General features: G+C 48.3%; 1 protein-coding gene across 6 annotated transcripts in view; it reads left to right on the forward strand.

Annotated features, from left to right (window-relative positions):
* The window catches only part of SEMA5B (semaphorin 5B), a 119,739-nt gene that overhangs the window by 79,009 nt on the left and 22,609 nt on the right, over positions 1 to 18,121 (forward strand). For all 6 annotated transcript variants that reach the window (XM_054551395.2, XM_054551393.2, XM_003776152.5 and 3 more), the window contains exons 3-5: positions 802 to 1,005; positions 5,980 to 6,079; positions 10,033 to 10,078. In XM_054551395.2, the coding sequence (XP_054407370.2) occupies positions 802 to 1,005; positions 5,980 to 6,079; positions 10,033 to 10,078 (350 nt within the window). The remainder of the gene's footprint in view (positions 1 to 801; positions 1,006 to 5,979; positions 6,080 to 10,032; positions 10,079 to 18,121) is intronic.

Here is an 18,121-nt window from a genome sequence, read left to right on the forward strand (position 1 = left end):
TAAATTCCTTCCACAGTTAGCTTGGCCTAGGCCTAGGAATGAGCAAGGGCAACTTGCAGGCTAGAAGCAAGATGGAGTCTGTTAGGTCAGATTTCCTGCACTGTCATACTTTTTGCAAAGGCAGTTTCAGTTCTTTATATATTAGGAATATTAGTCTCTTGTCTGTGATATGAATTGCAAATATTTTTTCTAGTCTGTCATTTTCCTTATGATTTTGATTGATGTTGTTTTTGGGGAGAGGAGGGGGAAGTGCAGGTGTTTGTTTTTTAATGTAGTCAAATTTATCTATCTTTTCTCTGATGACTTCTGGATTTTGAGCCATGGTTTCCCATGCCAAGATATAAAGGATCCTGCCTGAATTTTCTTCTAGTATTTTTATGATTGTTATCCTCAACATTGAAATCTTTTGTCTATTTGAATTTTCTCCTAGTATATAAAGTATGAGTTATGGATCCAGATTTATCACTTTACAAATAGCTACCCATGGCCTCAGCTCCATTTATTAAAATCCCTAAAATACTACCTTTATCATTAAAACTAATTTTAAACCATTTGGGATCATAAATAGAAAAGGCACTATAATTTGTCAGTTTTGTACAGAATGCTATTACAAGGGAAATTAGCTTTCAGGGAATGATCTATATCTTTGCATTTACTAGAGCAGAGCAAACTCTGAGTAACATAAATACAATAGAAATTTATTTTTCAAATCCTGTGGGGGCACTGATAACCACAAGGAAATTGAGGGAAGTGGGCCCAGATGGAGGGAGCACTTGGTGAGACTGAGTGTTTACGTTGCAGGTCTTCTTCCCTGTCTGCCTCCCGGAGCTAGGACTGCAGAGGGGCCTACCATGGTGCTTGCAGGCCCCCTGGCTGTCTCGCTGTTGCTGCCCAGCCTCACACTGCTGGTGTCCCACCTCTCCAGCTCCCAGGATGTCTCCAGTGAGCACAGCAGTGAGCAGCAGCTGTGCGCCCTTAGCGAGCACCCCACCGTGGCCTTTGAAGGTAAGAGCTGCTTCCTACTTGGCCCTGTCTTGCAATGGCCGTGTCCTGAAGGACTTAGGTCAGACCTTGGCAGGATGTTTCTGGCTGTTGGATGTCCTTGGGATGTTCATTAACTGCTGGGTCCTGGGGACCTGAGACTCTTCCTCTGGTGCTGGATGTTTTAAGAAGGATGGGCAGCAATGGGCTGGAGGGGTCTAATTTTTGTCTCTCGGTAATTTATTCAGGCCCTTCATGCGTGCCAACCTGGGGTAAGGGGAGTCTTTTGCTAGAAAAGGAAGTTGTGGATGCCCTGGGTGGGGGTGGCCGGGGGTCTCAGCATGACTCATGCATTAGGAGGTGCCTGGAGATCTCTGGAAAGCTTCCTTCTGCTCTAAGGGGCTGCAGGGATCCCTCTCTTTAGGGTCTTGGGAAACCCCAGTTTAAGGGCCCTGGTGACTCATAACTCCTTCTGTTTGTCAAGGGAGGGTATGAGAATGTCCTATTAAAGTGTTTCCCAAACTGGGATCTGTAAATCACTGGAAATATTCCAAGGGGTCTGTAAATTCTTGATAAGACTTTCTAAAATTAGTATATACATTCTAATACTTGCTAAAAAACAAAACACAAATACCAGAGCATCCCAGACATTCTCTCACGATCTGTTGCCCAGTTTGGGGGTGGGTCATGGTTGTGTTACAGTCACATTAGTACTTCTTGAACCACCACCTACTTGGCAGCTCACACTGGGATCTGCAGATGTAGTCTCAGGGGTCCCTAGGTTCTTACGTTTGATTGACACTGGCCGGTTTCCTCCTCATAGTAACCCTTTTGGGGAGGCAGTGCCAGGAGATCGTCACTGCCTTTTACAGATGGGAAGCCCTAGGCGTGGTGGGCCAAAGAGGCTTGTCAGAGCCAGTCCTCAGTGCTGGGCTCCTGACTCCATGTACAGTGCTCTGTCCACTGCCCACTGCAGAGCGATCCGTTGCTCTATGCTCCCGTGGCTCATACAGGAGGACATGCGGAGCCCCATCCTGCAGGAGTGGGTGGGGCAAGATGGAACTCAACTGGAAAAATCAACCAAAGAGGCCTAGGACTTGAGAGGTGGGAGAGGCAGTATGCACGAGAGTCTGGGGGTGTTGGGGAAGGGTGGGATTCCCAGCTGTGGGCTGGCTTCTCTCAGGGAGGAAGGTTTCCAGCTGTCTTCTCGGAGCTGTCTTGTTTGAGCGGGGATCCAAGGCTTTGAAGGCTTAAGTGGATTAAAGTAAATTAACAATGTCCTAAGCCTGCAAAACGCGTGCACACCCTCAGACTTCTGATGGCTCCTGGAGTGCTGGTGGCTGTCACTGAACAGGACAGAGGGGGATAGAAGGAGTGGATTCTTAGGGCTACCCTCCTCACATTGGGGCCCCTATGGCAGCTCCTAATGAAACATTTCCTCCCAGGGGCTTTGTTGGGGGCAATATTGCCCTGGCTGAGTCTGGGGGCCGGGACATGGAAGGAGAGCCGGGGAATCCCTGTCTCCCGACCAGGCAGGTCTCTATCTGTGCAAATTGGGTTGGGGGAGGAAGTCAGAGAGGTGGGAGATGTCTTCCGTGTGTGCCTGGGTTCCTTGAGACCATTTTTGATACTCAGGTATGCATTGAATGAATCTGACTTCTCACCCCATCCTCCTACAGAATGAAGGAATGCCCCCCTCCCCTTCCCCATTCTGACAGCTTTGAGTTTTCCTATCTGTTCGCCCAATTTTTATTGGGCCCTGCTTCGTGCCAGGCACAGAAGGGGATGCTGTGGGGCCTCGGAGGTGAACAAGAGTTTCCTCTGCGTACCTAATGATCTCGTATTGTTGGTTAAAAGTCACTGCCTTTGGTCCCTCAGCCCAGCTGGTACTGGTTCTGGTCTTGCACCAGGACTGGTTCTCTTGTATTCCCACATCCCTTAGTATGGCTGAGCACACAGTAGGGACTCAATTCACGTTGGGCAAAGGACTGTGCTCTGGGGATGCTGTGCTCAAGAGAAGTTGCCCTAATCAAGGACAGCACCAACCCCAGCCTCCAAGCCCCCTAGGATGTTACACTTCCTTTCTGACCAATCTGTAGGCTGCCAGCCTTGTAACTGTGAGTTTCCCTCTCCCCTGACACCTGACTGAGCTGTGAATAACCCCTAAATACCCTAGAGGAGCTGCCAGTCGCAGAATCTGACTGCTGTTTTTCTGTTTTGTAAGGTTAAATTTTCTCATGTGGGTTTCTCTTAAGGGGGGCCAAACTGTGTTTCTCTTCAGCCTGCATATTCTCTCATTTGCCAGTGTTACCTTTCCAGGCAGCAGGGGAAGCCAGCCTGGACTTAAAACTGGCGGTGGTTAATCCACAAGGTGGGTAATTGAATTGACTATAATTAAAATCACAGGCGCGTCATGGAGAATGTCATTTTTCTCTTAAAGTCACCATCCAAAGCCTTTGCCGCACACGGAGCTCGGAACGTGCTTGGTGTTTTAAAGACAGCCTTCCCTCTTGTACCCTTGGCCTGTTTAATACGAGCAGGCTGGTTACCTTCCCAAGGCCCCCCCCAGGATCCCCGTGCTATGCCCAGCCCCTTCTCTCCCCACTTCCCCCATCCCCCTTGCCCATGTGGGTGAGGGCTACTGGGAGAGGGACGGAAACTGGAAGAGGCCACCGCCCTCCATGCCCCCACCCGCACCTCCCCATTTTAATCCCAGCTTCTACCCTGTTTCCTCTTCTTTTCCCCTCCTCCCCAAGAAAGGGCCTAAGTGAAGACTGAGCTGGGAAGTCCCCAGATGGAGTATCTACTGCAGACCCGTCATGCCACCTCCTCCCTCATTCAGCTGCCTACATCTGGAATGACGTTGTTGAAAGGGAAGGAGAGAATTAAGGTGTAACCTGTTTGCTGCTGTTAGGGAGCACCCAGTCTCATAGGGACAGCAAAGACCCCGCCCTACACACACACAGAAAATATTTGACCACATTCAGAGTGGTCAAATACACAATAACATACAATGGGAATGGAATGGAAAGGATAGAAATAATGTGGAACAAAATAAGATCAGGGTGGAGAGGTTGTAATCCAGGAAGGCTTCCTGGAGGAGGAGGACCCTTGGTTTCATTTCTAAGGTAATATAATATTTATCCAGGATTTCTGAGAGGTCAGCTAAAAACCTAACCCACCAGACTCCAGATCTACTTCTTATTCTATATTGCCCAAAAGCCATCGTGACTACATGACAATTCTTGCCAACCTATAGTCACCAACCTATAATCACCTGCTGGGGGCAAAGGCAGGCCCAAGGGGTTTGCTTCATTTTGCTGCAGAATTTCTTTCTTCTTCTTTTTTTAATCATGCCTATCACAGTTTTCTGAAAAACATCCAACTCACAAAACCTCCAGTTCTCCAGGGAGCGATTAAGTGTTTGCCTGTCATGCAGAAATGAAGGGCTGCTTTTACTCTGTAGTGGAGGGATAATGAGCAATGATTTATTTCCTTTGGATTACACACACAGACTCTCTCTCTCTCTGCCTCTCTCTCTCTCTCTCTCTCTCTCTCCTGGCCCTTCTGTGAGTCTGTTGCTAAGGCACTGTGGGGAGAAAGCACAGTGCCTCCCATTACCCTGAATCTTTACCACCATCGGCATGAAAGGTCCTCTACTCCATGGCTCTCTCCTTACTGCTGCCAGTTCCCAACCATCCATGGGTCATGCATAGGCTGAGAGAGAGCTATCAGGAGGCTGTGAATCAAGAAGGGAGAAGTGTGTCTCCAGCAGGAGGGAAACAGAGAGAGTCAGCTGGCACTTTCTAAGCAGGCCCTCCCAGACCACTCCCCATCCACCCAGAGGCTGTGAGGTCTCTTTTCTGCCCACCCAGTCCCTTTGAAAGGCCTTGATTGGGAACAACCTTCCTTGGAGGCAGGGTGGACACTGATCGCCCAATCTCTGTGCCTCCCACCTCTGCAGAATCTTGTCTGAAAATGCAATTCCCCTCACAAGAAGGGATTGAGGATTATTCATATATTCGTTCAAACACTGCTAGGTGCTGGACTGAGCCTGGAGATCTAGGAAGCAAAGTCTTTCTTGGCCCCCAGGGCAAACTACCAGGCTAGACACACCAGGCAGTAAAGTAGAAGACTACGGGAGCCCTTTACCCTGGCTTGAAGCAGTCAGAGAAGGCTTCTTGGAGGAGGTAGGGATGGGGGTGAACAGGAATTGTTCCATCGAGGGAGAACAGAAGCACAAAGGTTTGCAGGCTCTTGTGGGATGGTTTTGGGGAAGTGTGAAGTGTTTGTTTAGTGTGGCTGGGGTGGAGAGTTTAGGGAATGTAAAAGGTGAAGCATCATTCTTTCAGGGGATCAGTAAATAATCACTGTGCCAGGCACTGGACTTGGGAGGACAGTGGGCCAGAACCCAAGGGCCTTCGCAGGAGTTGGACTTTTCCTGGGGGTAGTTGGGAGCTGTGGATGGGTTCTGGGCTGGAGAGTGACATGACCACATTTGCATTTGAGAACAAGCGTTCAGGTTGCTTTGTGGGAAAGGGACTCAAGGGGCAGGCCTGGAAGCCAGGCTGGTTAGGAGGCTGTTGGCACTGCTCCAGACAAGAGCTGGTGGTGGCTTGGATGGAGGTGGGATACAGTGGGAAAAAAGTGGATGGATTTCAGAGGCAGTGTAGAGGTAGAACCGGCAGGATTTGCCAGTGTGTACTCATGTGGCTAGGGAGGGTCTGGGGAAGTCAAGGGCGAGTATAGGTATCCCTTTGTGCCTCTGTGGGGAGGGTAGTGCCCTCCTCTGAGCTAAGGAATGTGGCAGAACAATGACTACAACACCCCCTCCCAAGTCCCTGGGGGCACACAGAGGTGGGCAGGTGGCACCAGGTCTCCCGGGTGCCACTGCCCCACTTCCCCCTGACTTTCACCCTTCTGTTCTGTGGTCTGCTGTGGTGCAGCTGGGAGCCCCTGGCCCAACTGTAACCACAGGGTTGCCTCCCCCTCCACCAGATCTGCAGTCGTGGGTCTCTAACTTCACCTACCCTGGAGCCCGGGATTTCTCCCAGCTCGCCTTGGACCCCTCCAGGAACCAGCTCATCGTGGGAGCCAGGTAACAAGGGGCAGAAGGGTCGGGGCCAGAAGTGCAGGGGCTTGGAGCTGGGTGGAGGGAATATTATTCAGGATGAACTCACCTGGGCAGACCCGCATGCTGGGCCCCGTCCTCTCTGCTGGGCCCTCTCTGTGTGGATGTCTGTCCCCCGACAGAAGGAAGAGTATTTTGGCTGGGTGGGGGTGGGGGTGACTCTTGACCTTGCAATCTCAGTCAGCTGCAGGCCTCTGTGGTTGGCAGTTAGTGAGGGCAGGGACACCTGCTAGCCACCTCCTGCCCAGTCCCTGCCTAGTCCCTGCCCAGCTGTCAGAATGGTTTTCTGGGCCAATTCCCTGGGAGCTCCATGCAGAGAAGGTGCCCAGGGGCCCCCTGCCGGCCAGCCGGCGGCCTGCACCTGGGACAGCTGGGTAGGGGTAGAACCTTTCCCGAAGGACCTCACCTGCCTTTGGCCTGACCTCTTAGTCCACTGTTCAGATCCAATATCAACAGACAGTACTCTCCGGGGGGACCTGTGGAGACTTTCTGGGTGGACTAGGAGGAGCTCATTCCTCATGAAACCACAGACCATTGGCTCTGGTAGGGAGGGGGCTTAGAGAGGGCCGACCCCAGTGGCTCTCATTTGCAGTCCCTCGCCCAGCAGCACCTGAGAATGTGTTGGAAATGCAGATTCTTGGGTCCTTCTCAGACCTCTTGAGTCAGAAACTCTGGGAAGAGGCAACCTGTGTTTTAGCAACCCTTCCAGGTGGCCTGATCACACTCAAGTTTGAGAATCTCTGGTGTCATCCAACCGTCCTTATTTTAAGCAGGCGGTAGCAGAGGCCCTGAGAGGGGAAGGTGACCTTCCCAGCATCACACAGCATGATGACAACAGGGTGTGGGGACTAGAGCCAGGTCTCCTTAACCCAGGCCTAGAGTTTCTCTGCAGGTCTGTCTGTGTTATCGCCTGGGACTGCACTACTTTTCAGCTCTGCAGCCCAGAGGTTCTGACTCAGTGGGTGTGGGGTTGGGGAAAGGGTGGCCACTGGGTTGGGTACTTCCGGGCCATGCTGTAGCTGACCATCTTGCCCTGGAGCTTTCCTTAGTATCTCCACCCCTTCATTTGCTGTATGAAAATGAGGCAAGTCAAGAACAGAGCTCTGGATTAGGTGTGGATGAACTGGATTCCTGTCCTGGGGGATCTTGACCTTGGAGCCTCAGTTTCCTCATTTGTAAAATCTGGGTTACAGTCTCTGTGCCACCAATCTCACAGGGCTGCTGTGAAGCTGGGCCTGAAAGCATTTTTCTTTTAATTTTTTAATTTTTAAATTAACTATTTTGTCTTATGGTAGGACATTCAAAAGGTACAAAGGAGTATATGGTGAAAAGCAGGGCCACCCCCTCAAACAAGCAGGACCCCTGACTGGAGGTTCACCTAGTGGTGAGGTTCTTGACTGTGCCCCCAGAGGGAGTCTGTCCATATGCAACTATACAAGAGGATGGACTTTATTTTCCCAGCAAAGAGAGTAATTGTTTTACTCTCTATTTTGAGATGACTGTTGATTTACACACAGTTGTAAGAAATAATAGAGATCCATATACCCTTCACCCAGTTTTCCCCAAGGCTAACATCTTGCATAACTGTAGGACAACATTACAATCAGGAAACTATCCTTGATGTGATCCTTCAACCTAATTCTGATTTCACTCGTTTTACATGTGTACTTTAACAAACCCAAATGGTAGCGCCCGAAGACTCTACTCTGAACCTTGTGAAAGCAATTCCAAAGCTGCCATTTATTCCGCACCGGCCACATGCCAGGCACTATCTTATGTGTCATATATGTAGTAAGTCAGTTACCACATGTAGTAAATGTAGTAAATCACACATGTATTTAATCTAATACATGTAGTAAATCATGCCTGCAGTAAATCATTGAATCTTCACAAGTGGGTGAACCCAGGAAGTGGGTTCTATGTACCCCCATTTTATGGACCAGGAAACTGAAGCTCAGAGAGGTTAGGTTACCCTGTGACTGTGGTCACACTGTTCTTCGTCATCTGCTCTGCAGCTTCCCCAGAAGGTGGTTATGTTTTCTGTCTGGAGGCTTCCCACACAAAGATGGAGTGTCCGGACACTTTTTCCTGCATCCTCGAGCCTGGCTATGCCCTCAGATGGACAGGGAAAATCAATTCTAGACCTGGTCCCTTAGGCTTCTTAGAGCCAATGTATTGGGTCTTTGGCCACTTTCTTTTCCTGTCTCCAGCTCATTTTCCTTCCTCCTTTTCTTCTGCCTGACATTGTTTTCCCTTCTTCTTGACCCCTGGACCTCTGGAATTCAGGCTAGGGAAATTTTTTATTCATTTATAACCGTTCCTTGTTCCGCAAGGGATTTAGGGTGGGTCAGGCTACAGAGATTTCTCTCTGTTCTCATATTCCAGCTCCCAGGAGAGCTGACTGCGATGTTGTGATGAATGATTTTTGATGGGATAAAAATGAATAAAGTGATGCAATGTTTCCCCTAATTGTTAAAGCTGTGAGCAGATGCCTGTGTTACCTGAGCAGGCAGCTGGGGCACAGCCATAAGCTGGAGCTCATCTGTTCCCAGGCCAGGAGGGTGGGATGGGGAGAGCTTTGCTAAGGACTTGGGGAGGGGGTTGGAGAGGGACAGCAGAGGCCTGGAGCCAAGGTCACCCGGGAGGCCCGCCTAGCCCCAGGACAGCAAAGAAGCTGAGTGGGGTCTGGGCCTGGAGCCAGAGCTGGGAAGAGAAGCCTCCCGGCCTGCGGCGTCTCCTTCCGGCTCTGGATTCCTTCAGCAGGGGCCCTCTTTCTCTTTCTGGCCCACTCCGCAGCCTTTCCCCTCATTTCCCTCCTCAGCTGAGGTAGGCCAGAACTTTCTAAAGTCTTTATTCCTAAAAAGTTTAGGAACCAAAACAGGAATAGCCCAAAGAAGACAGAAGAACCAAAGAAAGAAAATTGTTGGGGAAAACCAAGACTTTGCATCTGTTCAGCGTGAACAGAGCCTTTAAATGTGCATCACACCATTCCTCTGTCTCCACAGTCCTGTGAAATAAGAAAGATAGCCATTCACTTCCCCATTGTACAGATGCAGGCACTGAGGCTCTCAGAAGGTGGCAGGTGGCTGAGCTGGAATTCTCCCTGTCTGTGCATGGTAGCCTTCTGACTCCAGCATCCATGCAAAGAAATTTCAGCAGCGGCTGACACTTAACGGTATTCAATAAGTGTCTGGTATCATTATTTCTACTAGTAGTATCCTCTTTATTACTGAAGGTGAAAACTGTTTGAGGTAGATGAGTCTGGAAGCCCTGTGCAGGCTGGACTGTGGGGAGAGGGATGGTGAGGTGGTGGATGGGGTCGTTTGGGTTAGAGGAGAGAGGGTGGTCCAGAGAGGTGGCCACAGAAAGGTCAGAACCGGAGTCACTGACTGCTGGAGAGACTGCAGGCGATGAACAAACAAATCGGACTCAGGACCCCGGGACATGGAGCCAGGAGAGATGGCTGGCCTGTGTGAGGCGGGGTGAGGCAGGGTGGCTGGCCAGGGTAGGAGGAAGCTGGCTGTCTGCATCCCTGTAAGAGTGCTGAGGCTTTACATTTAACAGCCTCCACGGTTGGAAAAGGTGGGGTCAAGGGGTTCCTCCCAGGGCCAGCTGAGTCGGCTGGGAGCAGAGACAGCATGGGACTTGGAGGAAAGTCTGGGTTTGAATCCTAACTCCTTCACTTACTATCTTGGTGACTTGGGCCATTTACCCACCTTGCTTCCTCATCTGTAACATGGAGCTTCCTGGATTTCCTCCCAGGGTTGTGTGAAGATTAAGTGAGCAAATGGAGGTAAAGCTCTCCTTGGGGGTTGACCCTAGGCAATCAGCACCCAGTCCTGGCATCCCAGGAGGCCCGAGCCAGGAGGTCCTGCCTGCAGAACCAGCGTCACTTAGGATGTCTGTTTCCATTTTCACAGGAACTACCTCTTCAGACTCAGCCTTGCCAATGTCTCTCTTCTTCAGGTACGATTGCTTTCGTCCCTTCCCTTCCTGTAATTTCCCCTATTCCAGAGCCCAAGGCAGGGCAACGCAAGTGGCACCATTCAGAATTCAGCCCCTAAAGTTGAAAACAGGAGCCACTTGTTCTTTTCACTGGCCATGGACTCAGACCCTAGCTATCAGAGTCACCGCTCGCAATGTATGTGGAGGGAGGGTGTGGCTCACATATACGCAGAGGCACACAAGGCTCTGGCATCATGCAGCGAGGCTGCTAATGAGGAAGGGAGGAAGAGAATGCCAGGCTGGGGTGACCAACTGTCCCTGTTTGTCTGGGACTGAGAACACAGAACTTCCAGTGCAAAAACTGGGACAATATTGGGCAAACTGGGTTGGTTGGTTATTGTAAGTCCCCAAACCTGGCTCCACAGGAGGGTCTCTGAGTTCAGGCCTCCACGGAAAGGGTGTTCCTAGTTCCTTTCCTAGCCCAGTCTGAATGATTCCGTTCTAACTCAGCATTTTCTTTGAGCTGTGATTGATTTATTATCTGCTGCCAAAAAGGACTTCCCAAGCATAATTCCCTAAGTGTTCTGAGAGGCGTTTTAATGGGACTCCTTGATCCAGAACATTTATCCCAGATTGAGAAACAGATGCCAAACCATCTTTGCAGAGGCTGAATATTGTAGAGAAAGGAAGGCCATCTCTTTTTCTTCAATGAGGGGAGAGCCTCAGTTCTCATGTCTAGGAGACATGTTCTGGTCTCCCAATGATTAAGCATTCATTGAGCACTTACTGTGTACCAGAACTCGTGGCTAGGGGCGACAAGACTATAAGAAATTCAGAGTCTCTGGCCTTCAGGAAAATATGATGAGTGACTAACCTAATCAGAAGTTAGAACTTAGTCATTTGCTGGGCTGTTTGGTATAGAGTTTCACTGCCACAAGGGAGACCTTCTTGGGGAGCTGGTATGACATTCTGGCCACACCTGGGTCCACACACCCAGGGGCATTGCAGCTCTTGGCTGGTTGCTAGAGAGGAGGTATAAGGAAGCAGAAAATGTGTGCCCATTGGAAGGGAAGTGTTGGGAGGAACTAGGGCAAGCTGAAAGAAAATGCCATTCATCCATTTGTCTGTCCATCTGTCCTTCTATCCATACGTTTACTAGCCAGCCTGCCCATCCATCCATCCATCCATCCATCCACCCACCCAATAAACATTTGTTGAATAACTACTAAAGGCCAGGTCTCATCCTAGGCATGGTACAAGGCATTTGAGTTCTAAAGTGAATCAGGCCCAGTACCTTGCCGCAAGGAATATGCACATAAGAGATCACATATGATTCCCTTGAGGAGCTGTGCAGCATATTCCTGGGATCTGGGCTGGAGCAAGGCAGGGGAAGTTCCCCAGAAGCAGCATCTTGTGGTCTGTGAGCTCAGTCACAGGCAGCCAGTCCAGAGCCTAGTTTCCATTGGCAGGAAAGTAAGCCAAGATGCCAAACCCAGCAGGTCAGGGCCTGGGGGAAGCCAGTGCAGAGGAGGTTCAAAGTGGGTGGGAGGAAGTGGACCCAGGGGTCCCACCCTGAGCTCCAGGCAGCTGGCTTTTTATTTGGTTCCTGTGGTGTGCAGATGAAGGCCTTCTAGGAATGTAATGTGGCTGAAGGGAGGAAGAGAAATAGATACACAGAAATAAAAGCAAGGCTGTTAAGACTGGGCTTGATGACTGAGTTCTGGGGTTTGGTTCATCCAGGTCAGTGTTGACCTGGTGTCAGCCTGGGGCAGGTATCTTATGGCAGCCCATAGCTCAGGCTTGGAGCAGGGTCTCAGCTCCAAGGGCATTCCCTGAAGGGCCATACAAACAAGCCCCCAAAGCGCCAGGAACTGGCTTGACCACCTTTCCCAGTATGTCTCTTAGGGGCCTGACTTCAGGATTTCAGACCAGATTCACTGTGACAGAACTAAGGGAATAAATAAACTTTATGTCCACGTTCCCACCCCGGTGTGTACCATCTGTCCACAGAGGGGAGAGAACAAGCAAGAGGTTGGGGCGGGCCATCCAGCGTCCCCTGGAACAGACCTTGGCCTCTGGTCTTCAGTGCCCGGTCCTCCTGTCTGTTGTCTGGCCTGGTGAGGAAGCCCTGACTTGTAACTCTCAAACCCTGACTTCAGGGGTTGCCCTGCCAGTGCCCTCTCCGGGGGCTTTGGGTCCCTGGTTATAAGCTTTCAGTTCTCAGTGTCTGCTGTCACCAGCAACCAAGTGCTAAAAATGATCTATACCACTTCGCTGACAGGGGCGGCTGGACCAGGGTGCCCCGGCCCAGCTTCCTCTACTCTCCCTGTGGCCTGGGGCTACACTTGGGTTAAAACTCCCCATTACGGAGCCAACTGATTCTCCCACTTGGCCCCAGGGCATGATTTAAGCAAACTTAAAACTCAGTGCTTTATTGATAGTTTAAATAATTAACATTCCGTAAAGAAAAATCTAAATGTAAACAGTTTTTGCAAACGAGTATCCATTAAGGGACTTCTAAGTACCTAACCCCTATTAAGCAATCTATGTAAACCACTCTTCCTTAAAGAAAATCGAATGCCCAGCTCCTTCCCAATCCTCCAAGCTCTGAAGTAGGGAAGAGGTGCAGCTAGGAGCAGATGGAGCAGTGTGTGTGTTGGGGGTGGAGGAGTGGGGGGAAATCAAATCAGCTCACCTGTGTGGTTATTTGTCAGTGTAACTTAATAAACTGGTACTGGGAAAGAAAAGGAGGCTAGTGATTGACAGCATCCCCGGGCTGCTGAGAGGACCAGCATGATGAGCTGTCTTGGAGTCGGCAATTAGGAGCTCGTGAGCGACCTTTGCCAGAACAGTTCCATGGGACGACCTGGCTGGAGGCCTAATTGCAACAGATTTATGATCTTGGTTTGCCAGATATCCTGCAAGGCAGAAACGAGGACTGTTCTGCACATATGCATCAGGACGCATAATGGGGCTTTGTTCGGGCCTGGGCAGACATGGAGGGCGATGCCTGAGCTCTCTTCCAGTTTATCTCCACGTCCTCCAAGCTCAAATCTGGCAGCCCTGGAGTGGTTTGAAGTTGAAACTCCACAGAGCGGTGGACTTAATGCTCCAAAGATGCGTTGACATTCAGCCATTGTCCCTGGCCCCCAAGTGTCCGTGGGAGTTGCTGAGTTTACACGGAGATGATCCACGTCCCTGGGTGTCGCCTGCTCCCTCTCACAGCATGAAAACCACACAGCTACTGTTACTAGAGATCATCCTGGAATTTCTGGGACAGCCCTTGTTTAAAGCACTCTGTGTTCCAGATTGATCAGACACGTCTCTCTCCACCCCTTCACAAAACTCCACTAAAAAGAGTGAGAAATTTTAAAGGGTGCACATTCACAACAACAGAGAGAATGAAAAAGATGTCAGTGAAGAAGAGATTATGCATTCTGGGGCAATGGAAAGTGGATAGAGGCTGGGCACAGTGGCTCACTCCTGTAATCCCAGCACTTTGGGAGCCCAAGGCAGGCGGATCACCTGAGGTCAGAAGTTCAAGAACAGCCTGGCCAACATGGTGAAACCCCATCTCTACAAAAATACAAAAATTAGCTGGGCATGGTGGTGGGTACCTGTAATCCCAGTTACTCGGGAGGCTGAGGCTACTCGGGAATCACATGAACCCAAGAGGCGGAGGTTGTAGTGAGCAGGTATCGTGCCACTGCACCCCAGCCTGGGCAACAAAGTGAGAATCTGTCAAAAAAAAAGAAAGAAAGAGAAAGAAAAAAAAAAAGTGGATAGAGCAGGTCGGCTTGCAGAAGGGATGCAGTGGACAGGCAGCTGACTCCTCAGAAGGGCCCCAAAATTGGGTGTCCCATATTGTGTGATGTGAGGATGAGGTACAAAGATGAAAGGGAGGATTGATTGAAATTCTCTAAAATAAAGGGTTGGGACCCAGGTCTCCTATCCCATCCCGAACAGCAATCCCTTCTTCCATCTTCTCCCTCCCTCCAATAAAGGAATCAAGACCCTTTCTCCAAAGATTCAACTGGAAAGGCTCCATATTTAGGGACTCCTAAAGGGCACTGATGGGGTGTGATCAAACGAAAGTCTACTTCCTCCTCCCACCCCCTGCTCCCCCAGCCCCACTTCCAGGCAGGAGACTGAGGGAGTCTTTGCTGGAAAAACTCAATGACTCCAGAGACCAGACTTTTAGAATATGACATAGAGGGTCTCCCAGTGAAAAAGGCTCCTCACCCAGCACCCTACGAGAAGCCCACCGGTCTCTATGAGCCCTCCCATGGATTTCCCAGTGAACTGCTTAGTACTTTACTCTTAAAGCAAACAAAGATGCTTTTTTATCATGTAATTTCATACACACACAAAAGCAAAGAGAATTGTACATGAACCCTGTGTACTCAGTAGCACTTAAAAGCTTTAACAATTATCAGCTCATGGTCAATCATCTTTCATCTACATACATCCCCCCACGTCCCTGTCCTGAAGCAAATCTCAGACATATCATAACATCCATAAATATTTCAGTATACATTTCTAAAAAATAGGGATTCTTTTTTTTTTTTTTTTTTTTTTTTTTGAGGTGGGTCTGATTCTGTCACTAAGGCTAGTGGCACAATCATTATTCACTGCAGCCTCCAACTCCTGGCCTCAAGCTGTCCTCCTGCCTTATCTCCCAAAGTGCTGGGATTACAGGTATAAGCCACCATACCAGGCTGGGATTCTTTTTATTTAAGTGGCCCAAAGTTAATAACTTCATGTCACTAAATGTCCAGTTAATGTTTACATTTCCCTACTTGTCTTATAAAATTTAAAAATAATTTTGGTTATTTGAATCAGGATTCAAATATGCTGCAATTTGTTGATATGTCTCTTTAAAACAATATTTCTCTCTGCAATTTTTTATTGAAGAAACCTGGTCACTTATCCTATAGAGTTTCCCACAGCCTGGATTTTGCTGATTGTAATGCAGGTGGCATGACTGAACATGTTGCTCTCTTCCCTGTATCACCTGTACATTGATTGTTAGAGCTAAAAACTTCATTCAATTTAGATTCTGGCAGGATTACTTCATAGATGTTCTTGTGTCCTTTCTTTAGGAGGTACATAGTGTCTGATTTTCTCTCTTTTGATGTTAGTAATCAATGATGATCTTTTTCTAGATCCTTTAATTCTTTAGGTATTACAATCAATTAGCTGGGCTACTTCTATAAAAACAAACTTTTTGGGCCAGGCGCGGTGGCTCACGCCTGTAATCCCAGCACTTTGGGAGACCAAGGCAGGTGGATCACCTGAGGCCAGGAGTTCAAGACCAGCCTGGCTAGCATGGTGAAACCCTGTCTCTACTAAAAGTATAAAATTAGCCGGGTGTGGTGGTGTGCACCTGTAATCCCAGCTACTCGGGAGGCTGAGGCAGGAGAATCACTGGGAGGCAGAGGTTTCAGTGAACTGAAATCATACCATTGCCACTCCAGCCTGTGCGACAAGAGTGAAACTCCGTCTCAAAAAAAAAAAAAAAGAAAGAAAGAAAAGAAAAAACACCTTTTCCTCATCTACTACATGATGACCCAATGATGTAGTCATATAGGAAAGGCAGGATAAATAGTTGATATTCCATCTTTATTTACTAGTTTTCAAATAATGAGCTGGTTTGCTAGTATCTTTCAATGGTGAGCAATTAATTTGTCTTTTATTATTATGTTTACTACAGACTTGTGGATATAAACATTGTTGATGTCTTTCAATCCATTGCAGTTATCTTTCATGACTACCCCATCTTTCACCAGCGGCGACCTCTTCATGTTACCTCCCAGGTCCTTTAGACCCACCCCAGTCGTCTTTGATTACATCCTTGCTGTCTGATGTGACAGAAAGTTCCAGTCTTACCTTGTGCATTTGCTGCCCCAGATCTGGAATCAGCCATTTTTCCAAGAAGCCCTGGTTCCTTTCTGGGGGAAGTGGTTAGTAATTTATTTTTAGGTATGAACAAATAGACAGAAATCACCAGACATTTGAGGAAAACCTCTAAAGTGAAAGAGAAGGCCAAAACAAGCAAATGGAATGAGAAATACTGTCAGAAACAGAAACAATGAGACAAATAATTTTAAAAAATATTGGCTGGGAAGGGTGGCTCACGCCTGTAATCCCTGCACTTTGGGAGGCCAAGGTGGGTGGATCACCTGAGGTCAGGAGTTCAAGACCAGCCTGGCCAACATGGTGAAACCCTGTCTCTACTAAAAATACAAAAAATTAGCTGGGCGTGGTGGCGGGCGCCTGTAATCCCAGCTACTCAGGAGGCTGAGGCAGGAGAATCACTTGAACCTGAGTGGCAGAGGTTGCAGTGAGCAGAGATCGTGCCACTGCACTCCAGCCTGGGCAACAGAGCAAAAGTCTGTCTCAAAGAAGAAAAAAATTCAATTAATGATAAACAACCAATTAGTATCTTCTGAGAGATACAAAATATTTTGTTTATAAAACAATAAACTTAAAATATGGAAATTTAAAATGTGATTAGGAAAATACACATTGAATTGAAGGATGGGAAAATAATGTTGAAGAAAAACCTACCAGAACAGCAAAAAAGAAATGAAACATAGGAGAGAAATATCAGAAAACTAGAGGATCAATGCACAAAGGCCAATGGTGGATTGGAATATTAAGAGTTCCAAAAAGAGAACAGAGGAAAAGGTGAGGAAGGAATTAAGGATGAACTAACATAAGAAAATTTGCCAAAACAGAGAATGAGTCTTCAATGCTAAAAGGTTGACTGAGTTCCCAAAAGAGACCCGTCCTAAGGCACATCGGTGTGAAATTCAGGACACTGTTATTAAGGAGAAGATCCTAAAAGTTTCCAGAGCCTAAAGAAAAAAAGAAAAAGAAAATGTCATCAGACTCCTCAATAGCAATGCTGGAACCTAGAAGACAATGGAGGAATAAATGCCTTTAAAATTCCAAGTGAAAATTATTTTCAACCTAGAATTTGGTATCAAAACTACCAATCAAGTATGAAGAGAGAATAAATCAGACATGCAAGAATTTGAAAAATTGATCTACCGTGTTCCTTTTCCTGGGAAGATACTGGAGATGTGTTCCACCAAAATAAGCGAATAAATCAAGAAAGAGGGAAACATGGGATTCAGAAAGCAGGAGAGGAAAGAAGGTAAGTCCCAGGCTAACAGTCAAGCAGGAGGCCTCAAGAGCAGCCAGAACACTAGGCAGGAGGATGGAGGCTGGGGGATGAGGAAGAGGATGGGAACTCACAGATTATCTGAATCATTTGTGCATGCAGTAAGAAAATTATATTGAGGCCAGGCACGGTGGCTTACACCTATAATCCCAGCACTTTGGGAGGCCGAGGGGAGCAGATGACTTGAGATCAAGAGTATAAGACAAGTCTGGGCAACAGAGCAAGACCCTGTGTGTACAGATAATTTTAAAAACTAGCCGAGTGTGGTGGTGTGCACCTGTGTTCCCAGCTACTTGGAAGGCTGAGGCAAGAGGATCACCTGAGCTCAGTGTTAGGTTTTGAAGGGAAGGTGAAGGTTAAAGAAAGACACACACACAGCAAGAGGGTGGCTCAACAGCAAATGCAGGCTTTATGCCCAGCATAAAACCTATAGAAGTGGGAAACTAGCCTAAAGCCAGAGCCCACCACTGCTTACAGGCTGGGGGTACTTATAGGTATGGACGGGAGGGGTCTGGGCAGTATGGCTTGCTGCCCAGCGGGATATTGATAAGATGTTCCCATGATGAGGCGGTTCTGGCCCTTATTCCCGTGGAATGTCATCATAGTGTTCCTTGGACCTTTGCCCAGCGAGATATGATAGGGATGTTTCTTTAGTTGGGCCTTTGTCTACCTTGTGGTCAGGTGATTAGGAAGGATGTTTCTCACAGCCCGAATGCCTGGGAAATGTTTCACTTTGACCAAGGTTTGCAAAATAGTGGGGAAGCTTAAAATGGTGCAGTTTGGATTAACACCCAGGAGGTCAAGGCCGCAGTGAGCCATGATTGTGCCACTGTACTCCAGCCTGGAGGACAGAGCAAGACCTTGTCTCCAAAAAA

This window comes from Pongo abelii, chromosome 2 (assembly GCF_028885655.2).
Source record: "Pongo abelii isolate AG06213 chromosome 2, NHGRI_mPonAbe1-v2.0_pri, whole genome shotgun sequence".
NCBI classification, from domain to species: domain Eukaryota; kingdom Metazoa; phylum Chordata; class Mammalia; order Primates; family Hominidae; genus Pongo; species Pongo abelii.